At 48.1% G+C, this 12,592-nt stretch overlaps 1 protein-coding gene across 2 annotated transcripts in view; it reads left to right on the top strand.

Annotated features, from left to right (window-relative positions):
* Positions 1 to 121: 121 nt before the first annotated feature.
* Jupiter (microtubule-associated protein Jupiter) overlaps positions 122 to 12,592 on the top strand; it is an 81,772-nt gene continuing 69,301 nt past the window's right edge. The window contains exon 1 of one of the 2 annotated variants that reach the window (XM_076371089.1): positions 122 to 314. In XM_076371089.1, coding sequence (XP_076227204.1) covers positions 259 to 314 — 56 coding nt within the window. In that variant the 5' untranslated portion in view covers positions 122 to 258. Of the gene's footprint in view, positions 315 to 3,182; positions 3,583 to 12,592 lie in introns of those variants that run through there. The other variant, XM_076371090.1, reaches the window with a different exon arrangement.

Raw genomic sequence — 12,592 nt, forward strand, 5'->3', positions numbered from 1 at the left:
TATTCGAATTTTTATCGTTCTTGGAGAACAGAGAAAATCATATATTTATTTTCGTATAAAAAAGAATTGGCGATTTAAACGCTGATTTGACTAGCCCTCTGACGTCAAAACTTGTAGCACAGACTACCAATCCCGTCTCAAAACCCTATTTGATTTCGTTCGGTGGAGGAAAGAGTCGTGTTTAGGTCTCGTGTGCCGCAAAATCTGTGTGACGGTTACTGAGAAAATACTCGTTCTCTTCTTTTCAAACTTTGCAAGATGACGTCCACTGGAACATTCCAAGGATTCGGCGAAGCTGAAAGGAAATCCAGCAAGTAAGTGACATGCCTGTTATTTATCCTTTATCTGTCGCAGAAATATCGTATTGGTGTTGTGTGGTGCCTTTGTGCCTACACTGCGTCCTTTATTTATTTCAGTCGTTTACAGGCAAAGGAAAGGCATTAAAAGTATTGTTTATGACTAAAAATACTTTCACCGTAAACAATTATCATTGTCTTCATTATTAAGGCCACCAACCGTAGTCATTCGAATTTTATTATTTGAATTCTATCATCTTTGCGTGAGCAATTTGTTTAAAAGAATTATCAGTATTTAACGTATAAACATTAAACGTTTATTCTTGCTATCAGCAACAGAATGAAACGAATGGCGTCTTATTGGTTACTGACTTTTTGTTATTCACGGTGCGTCAGTTTGAACCGGTCATAACCGGACAATCCATGATCCTTTTTTGTCGTGGTAACGTTTTGGCAAATTTTGACATTAATTATGGCTCGAATTATTCATTTGCGATTTAACTATAATTGATATTGTGTTTGTTGAACACATGTAGGGTTCGACAAACTATATATCGCATACGTTGTCAAGATAACCGAAATTGAATTTTAAGTATCATATCCACGATGAACAGGTGCATTTATCCTTTGGCGTCACGCTGACATATTTATCAGTTTCTGAATAGATTACGACTATTAGGTCACAAATTCCTCAAAGTTTTTAGTGAATTTTATTTTCGACCGTTCTTAAAGGATACAATATTAAAGCTGTTATTTTCTTTTATTTTACTCTAGTGAATTCCTTTATGCAAACTTTTCTTTCTGACATTAAAATAAATGCAATTCTGAAAAAATAATTGTTACATTTCGCGATTGTAGTGTCGGTAATGTCTTAACTACACTGCAGTCGTAAGTGCAGAGGAATGGCAGCAGATTGCGTTCCCTGTACCATTTCGTTCAAAATGTTTAAAGTCAGTTTCGATTCGAAAATCGTCTTATATTTCTTTTGTTTTATACATGCAGCACGTACGTACCTACACATATCCATCTACATAATAAATAAATGTATATATATATATATATATATACATATGTAAAAAGGTATTGCTATTTTATTCATTTGGAAAATGTTCCGACTGAATTTCGAAAATGTCATCGAACGTCAACGTCTCGTCAACGTTAAAACGAGGATAAAAAAAAGCGTAATTTACCGATCGTACCGATATCATTACTTCGCCTGATACTTTCTAATATAGATAACTAAAAAATTCCGTGTCTCTGCACTGCGGTTCTCGAGTAACCTTAAGCCGCGGAATGTAGTCTTAACTTTATGCAATATATACAACATGTAAACGTCATAATTAAGAAAGCAGTGTCGTTTACATAATCCTTTTCTACTTTGTAAGGTCTTGGTGAGTGAGTTTACTCTTGCGAGTGTCACGTTACGAGTCTGTCGTTTTCGAGAAAAATCCCGTGGTTTACCGCGTAACGGCTAAACATCGCAGTGCATGTTTCTAATAAACGTCCCGGCTCGCTTTCTTGCTATAATTAAAAATAACAACCGAAGAACGTACGTGCATGTTATCGAAAAATATTATAATACGCTTTATTACGATACAACAACGATACGTTTATCGTCTGCGTTTAAATACCCTACAAGCCTCGGACATGTTCCAATTACCGGACATCCGGTGACAATGATAACAGAAAATGACGTGCGGTTAACCCTTTTTCCGTATGCGTGCTGAAAGGCTGAATAATTTCTTCTTTTTTCGTTTTCCTTTTTCCTTTTTCCTTTTCTGTTTCTTTTTTTTCTGTGAATCTACTGTTTTCGAATACGCAATCGCACGTTAGAAGAGACACTCGTCGGCGGCGTCTTTCTGCCGGTCGCAAATATTTTCCTTGGTTTGCCAGCGCGAATAATACACACGTTTCTGAGACACGAATCATGCTGTTCCAGGCTGAGTCACCCGTCGTTGTGTAGTTCCTAGCGTGCCGCATAGAGGCGTATACATTTAGGCTCGAAGCTTCGTAATTGCACAGGCATATGATGCTCTGCCCACTCTTTGTTCTCCCTCTTTCCGTTTCTCTCACGCACACCCTTCATTTCGTCCACTTCTTTTGTGCCCCTCGCTGTTTTTTTTGTTGTTGTTTGAACACGGGCAGCCAGGGAGACAATTCTGGGAATCGCATGGAAGCAGGGGGACATTAATTTTGAATATTTCCTTCGTTCGCGTGCGTTGCTAACTCGATCGGCTGCCATTCGCGTGTGGTATCGAATCAATTCCTGCGAATCACCGCAATCAAACGTTTTCTAGACTGATGTCTCCGGAATTACAACGTTCCCTGTCTCACTTCACCCCACGATATGCATTATAAGCTGAAATTTCAGAGACGGGGTTAACCATAATTTATCCTCGCCATAGTCTACGTGCTCGGCGAACATCGATAGGATTCATTTAAAACGCACATCCTGTTTATTCGCGATAAATTCTAAATCTCTCCAGAGAAAAGTTCTATCTGTCACGCGCGAGCTCCATGGAGGAAATAACCTTCAAGGCTCGCCCACGCGTTCTCGATCGTTGTGCCAATCCGACCGTATAAGGTAAAGCGGCGTAAGAGGTACTCCTGGTTAGGTCTAAAATCCAGAAAAACTGCGATGCGTAGGATAAATATAACCGTGGCCGGCAGGCCGACGAAATAGCCAAAGGAAGAGAGGTCGTGCCGTAGATTCCGAGTCTCTTTTCGTGTGTCTGCGCGAACGTGTGTCCCGTTGGGAGGTTGACCGTCCGCGCAGTCTCGGAGCGAATAAAACCGGCCTAAGGCCCCGTGCACACTTGCGCGAGGATCGTTCTCCCTACGCAAAGCCTGTGCCGTGTGACGCGACGGCGACGCAGTCGATCGCTCGCCGTCAGTGGATTTCGCGATTGTACGGAACGCGGCGGCACGCACGCACGCTTCGTTCTATCGTGTTTCTCGAGTTTTTAGAGGTGGCGCCTCCTCCTCGTGCGGCGCGCGTTAGAGGTTTCTCCTCGCGATTCCTACGGTCCGTCTCTTTCGTGCGAACGCGGTGGGGCACCGGTGCGACAAGGACACGGGACGACAAGGGGCGACGTGACCCAGCCTGGACTGACCCACGTCGTAGCTTGTTCGAACGCGCATAAACCGGCACGAATTGTCGCGACGCTGAAACTCGCGTGCCAGTGCGGTGTACGCGGTGATTCAGAGGACAGGGAACACCTCCTTCGCGAGACGATCAGAAGAAAATGTGGGCCGGGCAGGACGATACTCAGCGATTCAAAACCAGGTTCGTGATCACCAAGCATTTCTTTTTCTAGGCTATAATCGTTCGTTTACGTCCGTCTTGTCTCGTTTCGTTTCGTTTCGTTTCGTTTCGTTTGTCGATCGGTCTCTTCTGTACGGGTTCCCAGGGGGTGGGGGTAACTCGCGCAGTTCTTTTCCTGTCATTTTGACAGGCACATTATAACCTCGAAACGCCTTTCTCCTCGAGAATGCACACGATCGCGAGACAAGTTCGACGACCTGCTCTGTATCGATAGATCGGTATCGCGGCTCTGCGTATACGGTTCAATTAATTACAGCCCGGGGAATCGATGCGTCCGCGGAGGCCAGCCCCGCGTTCCGTGTCCCTGCCTGTTGCTTTTCTCGTCCGTTTCCTATTTTACCGGCCGAGCTCGCGGTACCGTTTTAGAATTTCACCGTTTATTTTCGCGGTCCCGTCTCCAGGATGGTCGCATCGATTCCTTAAATTACCACACCCCGGTATATACCCCTTACGCTTGTGCGCATAATTTATAATTCCAATCGACATATGGTTCGTCGAATCTGCGAACCGATCGAATCTCGCCGATCGCTTCACGATCTTTCGGATCGGAGGAAAGGTGGCTCGAAATTTAATCGAACGGATTATCTTTCGACGATCGTGACGAAGCATAGATTTCGACAGGTAATCGTTGCCAATTAACCGTCCGAAGGAGAACGGGAATCGATGGGGGCTCACCAGTCCAGTTTCTATTTTTGAGATCGCAGGCGAACAAGAACACGTAGACCTGCCGTTTCGAGGGACGGCCGCCAGAACCCTGTACAAAGGTTAATGCCAGTGTAACGAGACCAAGCGGTTGCCGGGCACAGACGGACGTGTGCTTCTTTTCCACCGCGTTGTTTCGTTTACGGGGCCGAGTCACGCTACTCCTCGTCCACGGAATTTCGAATTTCACGCCTCGGAACTTAACCTCGGGACGACTCGCCGCGCCGGTATTTTCTGGGAACGTACGGGGTGTCCGAGAATCACGCAACCGAGTCTGATACGTTCGACGATAGACGAGCCTCGATTATTACAACTGATTAATCATTTCGATAACCGAGTAGTTTCAGTTCGAAAACAAAGCTATTTTATTTTAACCCTTCGCAGACGAAATTATATATAAATCATTTAATTAATAGAAAAAGGGAAGCTACGTTGTAATCTTGATGTTCCTAATTAAAATCATTTGTTCGAGTTAGCCTTCCAGATACGAATATTTTATCTTACCGATATCATCGTGTCTCGCATACCGATGCGTTATAGCGCGCAAAAATTGGAATTCTGCTAAGGATCTCCCAATTAACATGAAACGTTGCAGTTGCGTGTCAGTTCGGGCAGACTTGATCAAAGTCTGCGATCCGCAGGCCACATCCCGTTCCGGCGCATAATCCGACTCCTCGTCTGTTGGTCTGATCGTTCGCAGCTCGTTCGAGACTCTTTTCTTCGTCCAATAATTCAGCGCTCGTCTCGTCGACGAAACGGTCGCCTTTATCGCGAACAGTCTCGAGTTCGAACCGAACCAACGAATCGGATGAATCATTCGCGTCGACGAGGAGATAAACGAGATAACGGGCGCAGACGTTGGCTTTCGTTTGAGAGTATCAATTGTTTGGATACGCGCGAACGTTCCCGCGGGGATAACGTATTTCGGGAAACTTTATCGTTCCTCGGATCGATGAGTCACGACGAGGGAGATTATCTCGATCGTTTCTGCGAGTGTCACCGTGCGATTCCAATCGGTCGCGAAGTTCTAAAGCTGCCAATTATTAATCTTGACGATGGACGATGACGTCCTTTTACCATCGAGTCGCTCAGAAGTCAATGGTTGAGTCGATTTCTCCAAGTTTTGGAATAAACAATATTCTGCTTAGTTACTCGAGGATCCACTCCTTCGTTTGCTCTAGATCAGAAAATTCCTTTATAGCTTCTGAATATGTTCTAATCATTTCAGAAGCGAAACCATTGATTTCCTCGATTTTTCTGTTCTATTACGAAGTATTCAATGATGAAGATAATACGTGCTCTTCGGAGAAAATTCCTAATCAGTAATACATAAATGTCAACCGAAGTTTCATTTAAGTTAGATTCGTTAACTTCTATTCGAAAGTCTCGTCGGGATGTTACGAGACAAGGGGTCAATAAAGAACTAGCTCAGCGAGCGTGCATCGAGTCCGCGCTTAGCGAGGCAATCGATATTAATTGAGACGTATCGCGGGAGTCCGTTAGGTACGGGTATCTAAGGCCGGTTTCCGGTTTCTCCTCGAGCCTTTCTGCGAATGTATTATTACAATCGAGCCGCGTTTTCGTTGCACAAAGGTCCCTCTCGCCACGGCGAGAGAGCCGACTGTGACACGGTTCACTTTGTCGTGTGGGTAGAACTTGTTTTTAAACAGGGCTCCGGTTGTACGCCGAGCGTAATTCTCGCGACCGGATTTCACTGAATATAATATCAACCGAAAACTTTCGTTCGGTTGCTCGGCCCCTGATTCACCGTTTTCCGCTGGCACCGGCGACGCCGGGTGGCGTTCGTTGCGTCCGGAACGCGTCGACGCGGTGCACTGCGGTTCCGCGAACGTTTCTTTCCTTGACACTCAAACTACCTCGACCAATCGGAGCGACTGCATTGCTTGCATAAAAAGCATCGAATATCCTTCGAAAAATGCTTCGAAATATAGAAAACCGTCGGCAGATGAAGTTAAATTGCATATCGATTGCTTAAATAATAGAAAAAGAAAGAAAACTGTTGATCTGCTAGTAGCTGCGTCATTTGCTCGCGACTTCTTCCAAATATGGAAATCTCATTGCTTTGAGATTCGAATGACCTTCTATCGTATCCGCGAGTAAAGCTCGGCTCACACCGAGGGACAATTATCCGTGCAGAAATTTCCCGTGGTTCGTATTCCATGTTTCCAGGGGAAAGAAAAAAGAAACAATTTTCACTCGAGTCCGCGCCACGCTTCGCGCGACCGTCTCATTCGGCCGACGTCTCCTGCGCAAGACACCGACGCTCCGGCTGTCGATGGCCGGTCGTTAAGTCCGTTAACGACGGGGTCAGTCCGTTTCGCCGTGAGCTGGATAGAGTTTTGCCGCGTATCGGGCATCGACCCTTTACACACGCCGGCAATTTTTTTCGATGCCGGCGCGCATCATCTTCCCCCGACTGGCAATTCGCTCGTACGCGCGCATACACGCATAGGCGCGCGCGGTCACTGCTTGTTTCCCTCGTCCTACTCTAATTGCCGTCAATCTCCTGGCGCAGGAGAAGAGGAGGAGGGCCACTCGAACCGCCTGAAAGCCACTCGAGATAATAAAGTCGAGTAGCCGTGTCTCGTCTCGTCTCGGCTCGGCTTGGTTAGGTCGCGTGGGCGTTTCGCGCGACGATCCGCCCGCCGCCGGATTTCTCTTTCTTCTTCGTCCCATCTCCGCCAGCGAATTCCGCGACGTCTTATCGGCTCGTCTTGTTAACCCTTTCGAAACGATGGAAATACCAAGCTTAATTGTCCGTTTCTTCGGGGCCGCCGTGAGCAACCTTCGTCTCGCGGCGCACCGGAAACCAGCGGCTTCGTGGATCAAAATCGAGATGTTCTTCCAGAAAATTGAAAACCCGATATTCTGCTCGCGTCGCGACGAACGCGGTGTCGGCGGTAATATTCATTGGTTAGTCTTCAATAGCTACTTCTCGAGCTACGCCCTTGAACGTTCGAATTTGCATACGGATGCGCAGTCCGCCGGTCACCGATTTAGTAGACGCGAGCATGACGACCTTCCACGGATGAATGGAAACGATTTCCATTCATTTCCAGGGTTTTTCGATCCGCTCGATGCCGGCGTTCCGCGCGTTCCCAGGGCGTGTCGCGTTTCATTCGATACATCGAAGCGACGAGACGAGCCGCGCGAAATGCAACGCACAGAGGTGTGCAGCCCGCGTGGTTGTCGTCGGTGTCCTGTTGCAGTGGGAACCGTCGCTTTTCTCCCGCGACTCGTTTCACCGTTCCTCTCGTGCATTCTCGTGTTCCGTTCACATTCGACCGGTTTTAAAAGTCCCTCGCCTGGCACCGGCCTGAATCGCGAACATTTCGGCTCTCGTCTTCGACGGTGCCTCGAAGGCTCTTCGATTGCATTCCCCCTTGATCATTCCCTTTTATCCTAGCGCGGCGATGCCTCGGTTAACGTTTGCCCTCCTCGAAGGCAAACCGTTCAACGAATAGCGCTAAAGAAAACTTATTCAGAAGTTTTAGCTTAGCTTCAAGTTACTTTTACATTCACGTTACCATTTCGACATCGGTTGTCTTACAAGCTATCATTATTCTCTCGTCAACGTGTTAATTCGGAATCAACGTTCCCATTCGCTTCGGTAGCTCCGAGAAATTAGAGAATGTTTTGTTCAACGAAACGAATCGATAGAACAGTTTTCGCACCGGTGTCCGCGTATTTCCACGAAACGCATCGAAAGAGTCAGAAGAATACCTCGGGCTCGAGGCAGCCGTAATCCGCGTCTGTCCTGAATAGTTAATTCGATTATCGCGGGCGCACGCAAGGGAAACTATTCGTTCCGCGGAAGTTCACGGTTGATCGTGCGATTACGTGGTAACGCGTCCACGGCCCTTCAGACAGAATATTAAAGCCCGATCGGAGTCGTGCCGTATTTGCATGCGCGCGTAAGTACACGCCGTGCGTCGAACCATGCCCATTCCCATCCGCGTCTTGCCGTTATTAGCGAATTCGTTCACGAGCAGGTACTTGGCAGCTCTAACAGCGTGTCGGATTGAATGCAATCACGGCTGATAAGCGGCTACAATGTCCACGCAAATGGACGCTGATTGCTATTGTTCACGACAATACGATTACGTTTATTTAGCCGTGGCTTTCTCCCCGGTTAAACGAGCGCGCCATCTTTCCCCCGTTGGCACGCTCGCCCGTGCCATTTTCATCTCTCTCTGTCTTTCGAGCGTCCGATCGCTCGGACGCCTAGGATCTCCGCGGAAATCATCTGTTTCCGCGCGAACACTTTCTCCGTATATTCTCGGAACATCTACGAGTACGAAGGGAAAGAAGTAGGAAAGAGAACTACAAAGGAAGCCTAGAACTCAGGAAAAATTCCCTTCCCTTGAACGTTGCAAAGCGAAGGAGCAGAGCAAGCTTCAAAGCGAGCGCGGATGAAAGTTAGCCGCCGCGGCTAACGGTTCGCATTAGTTCGGAAGATGAAAATCACGTGTGAAAATGTTTCCAGAAGAGCCGATAGCTCCGCCCTCCGTCCGGGGATCGGAAGAATGTAAAAGCGAGAAGCGCGACTCGGCGTCCGTCCACTCGCTAATCCGGCGTGCCATCGCTCGCCGATGAAACGGCTATCCCGCGTCTCCGGCTAACTAATTCGGCCCGCTTTCCGCTTCCGTTAACCGCGCGAATCATCCGTGAACGCGGTTCCCGGCCGATCCGCGAGAAATCAGATCAAACGGAATTTAATTAGCCGGTGCCGTTCCTCCGCTGGAAACACGCCCATAGAAAGTACCGTGAAAGAAAGCGCGCGCGCCCCGCGACACTTTCCTCGCGGTCAGATCCAGATCGCCGATCGTTCGGAACACACTGCGGATAAGACCTGATTCACACCGGTGATCGACGGTATTCCTCGGATCGAGTCGAATCGTAACCGAGCGTATAATCCTCGTCGACGCGATAACATTTGGCCCTTTGCTAGACTTTGATAGACAATATTTTAGTCCCTCGGACTTGCTCTTTTCTTTGTTGTTTCTAGATTAGAAAGCCCTTACAGTTTCTGAATATGTTGTACAATAATTGCACAAAACAATAATTTTCTCAATTTTTCTTCTCTGGACTGACCCGACTCGTTTCTTACGACAAATGTTCATTATTTTCATAATATTCAGCATCAGAGCAACAGTCTCACTTAAATTAAGAGACAGAATCATCGTTCCTTTTCGAGAGGAATGCGAAATGCACGTCGACGAGGCAGGATTGCTACCGATGATTCGATGCGAACGCTGAACCGCGTTTCTCGATCGCGGCCGATCGTGATTTAACCGCGCCGTTCACCGTTAGTGTGAATCGAGCCTAATAGATCGGTCGATCTCCCTGGCAAAAATTCCGTTCTTCTTGTCGGTCCCCGAGAAAAATGGCGGGCGATCTCCCGAGCAAAACCTGGCTGCATCTTGATTGCGGCCGCGCCGCGGAACGAACTTTCAGCCGGATACCTCGTGTCCCGAGCGTTTTCTTGCCCGCGCCCGGTCCATTTATCCATCGCGGGCTCCGCCGAACGCCTCGCTCTCCTCTTCCCCAGGAAAATACGGCCGATCGGGCCGACATCTCCACGGTTTTATCATAACGAGCGTGGTTTTTCGCCGCGCAATTATTCGAACGCGATTACGCTCGCTATTACCAGCGTTTTTCGTGGCCGCGATCACGGCACACAATTGTTTGCGATCCATGTCGGCGATGGCGTCCGCCCCGTTTTTCCCCCCCTGCGCGCGCATTTTTCCGTGTTCTTTCGAGCCTCCTTCCGATCCCTGGCAAATTGCTTCGCGGCAAATTGATAAGGGGCAGGATTTATTGGAGTATTACTCTTCCTCCCGTTTCTTTTGGGGAATTGAAGGCTCGAGTCGAGTACGTCTGTCCGGTTCTCTCGTTTCGAATGATGGAGGGTATCCGAAAGAGGATGTCTCGTCGCCGAGACGTGTAAATTCTGCGCGAAGATACATGAATATATCGAGGCTGCCGACAGCTAGCCTCGTTTATTCCTTTTTCTTTCTTATATTTCTCGCGATGCGCGTTCGCTTTGCTCTCGTTCCGTCGAGAGCAGCGTGCATTTCGCGAATATTTGTGTCGATTCTCATAGTTCCAATTACAGGGATACGTGTATTTATCAAGCCTCCAATTTCCGAGGTCTAAATAAACGAACGCTCGAGTTTTCTAGGAACGGTGTAATAAACTGTACATTAAATGTCCGCGAGCCTAGTGTTAAGCAGCCTACTTCCAGCTACCGATACTTCGCTTTCTCGAGCACCGTCAATACAATATTGTTATTATTTTCTATCGGGCCACGGTAAACGCTTGCCCGCCATCCTTCCGACTTAATCGCCGGATGATTACAGTAATGGCGAACCCGTGTTCACCCTTTAACGCGTTAGATTAGACCGAGGCGGCCGGTAATTCGTGAATTTGAAACCCGGTACGCGAACGTTTATCTGTTGCTCGTGATCCCCGGTGTTTTGTGGAGTGCCTCGCGCAGTCCGTTTCGTCTTCGAACGACGCCATTAACGTATCTCCACCCGGAAGCTCGATAACGAGCCTTTCGATTGTGCGCGGCGAGCTTATTGCCAACGTATTAATTGCCCGTGTTATTAAGCTCCCGCCACGCGCGTTATCTCTGCGCTTCAAGCATCCTCAAAAATACTCCGACCGAAACGCTCCGAATCCCTTGCCTTGTAATATCGACTTACAGAGGACCAAACGTAAGACTCTGTTCTCGAATGAAACTCTATACACGTGCCAGTACTTATCTAGAAATAAAAAACCCTCGTGGCTTTTTTGCCAACGGCTCTCCACTTTCGAAAGAAATGAGTTTCAAATTTCTGTTACCCTAAGAGTACTACCTAATTTTCAATGCTGATATCATCCATTTCTTTCACGGTCAAGAAATATACAAAACCCTCAACAGATGAAGCTAAATTACATATCGATTACTTGAACAATAGAGAAATAGGAAACTGAACTCTTGAAGTTTCAGTACCTGAATCATCTGTTTGCCATTCAATGCTTCAAATATGAAAATTCGATCTCGCTGAAATGTCGACATCCGTCCGCAAAGGGTTAATAACATAAACACAATTCTAAAGATCGACTGTCGCGCAGTCGTCGCAAGGACCCGCCGCAGGGGACGCGCGCGGCGTTCGCGTTCCTGAAATCCATACGTTTTCTAGACTAATTTCCGAGAGCCGCAGCGCTTGCGGTCTAATCCTTTTCCCCGTTGCGGGATTCTTGGTGGCACGCAATTTATCGCTGGCCAGTGGGAAACGGGGCGGCCGGCGGGAGCGACGGAGACGGAGAGAGAAGAAAGGGAGTATTAGCAGCTCGCGGACGATTGTCGGAAGATAAAGCGAAGACCACACGGAGAACACGAGCCGAGAGCGGCGCACCGGTTATATCCCCGATGCAACGGCCGTTGCAAAACATCGCATTAATGTTGCCGCGGAACGATCGCGCGGGGATTACGGTCGCGGGTATCTAGCCATAGGGGATCGGACACGGGGCCACGCGTGTCCGCAGCGCGCGACACAATCGCGGACGTTTAGGCCAAGTGCACACGAGCGGTTTGCGGTGACTCTTGCGGCGATTCTTTCCGGCGAACGGAGGCGTCGAACTCTTTCGTTCCACGCGGGAGAAGGACGACGAAACGTCGCGTCCTCTGTTCCTCGAAAGCGATCCTCGCCGCGTTTTCGCTCGGTCCGAGCGGAGGCAACGGAGGAAAGAATTCCGAACGATAGTGTGCACCGGGCCTTAACCCGCTCGTAAACGTCCGAGATCGCTGGAGGTTCGAGAATTTCCTCGGTCCGGAACTGGAACGAATCGAATGTCATTCCGTGAACCGGACCCTGTCAGTTGCGATAATCACGGAATTTTATGGGTTTCTTGTTTCGACGATCGATCACGCTACGCTCTGCCCGTACGACGACTTCGTCGTGGCTCTCGCGAGACCGAGGATCGCGAAGAAGTTCACGGTGGATTAGGGGAACTCGAAGTATTCGACTGATAGAGCTCTGCTAGCTTCGAGCGAATGATTTTTGTAATCGGTTCGCTTGTTAGGTTCGAGAGTAACGAGGTTCGATATGTAAGATGCATGGTTTCCCTAAGAATCGATGGTTTTTCTCTGTCTGTTCTTGCTAGATGGTCCTCCGTTGCTTGCACCGTTTCTCAACGCGAAATTCTGTGAAGTTCACCGCTAAATCTACCTAAACGCAGGAGAGCTTAATATCCCGGA

This window comes from Nomia melanderi, chromosome 9 (genome assembly GCF_051020985.1).
Source record: "Nomia melanderi isolate GNS246 chromosome 9, iyNomMela1, whole genome shotgun sequence".
NCBI classification, from domain to species: Eukaryota; Metazoa; Arthropoda; class Insecta; order Hymenoptera; family Halictidae; genus Nomia; species Nomia melanderi.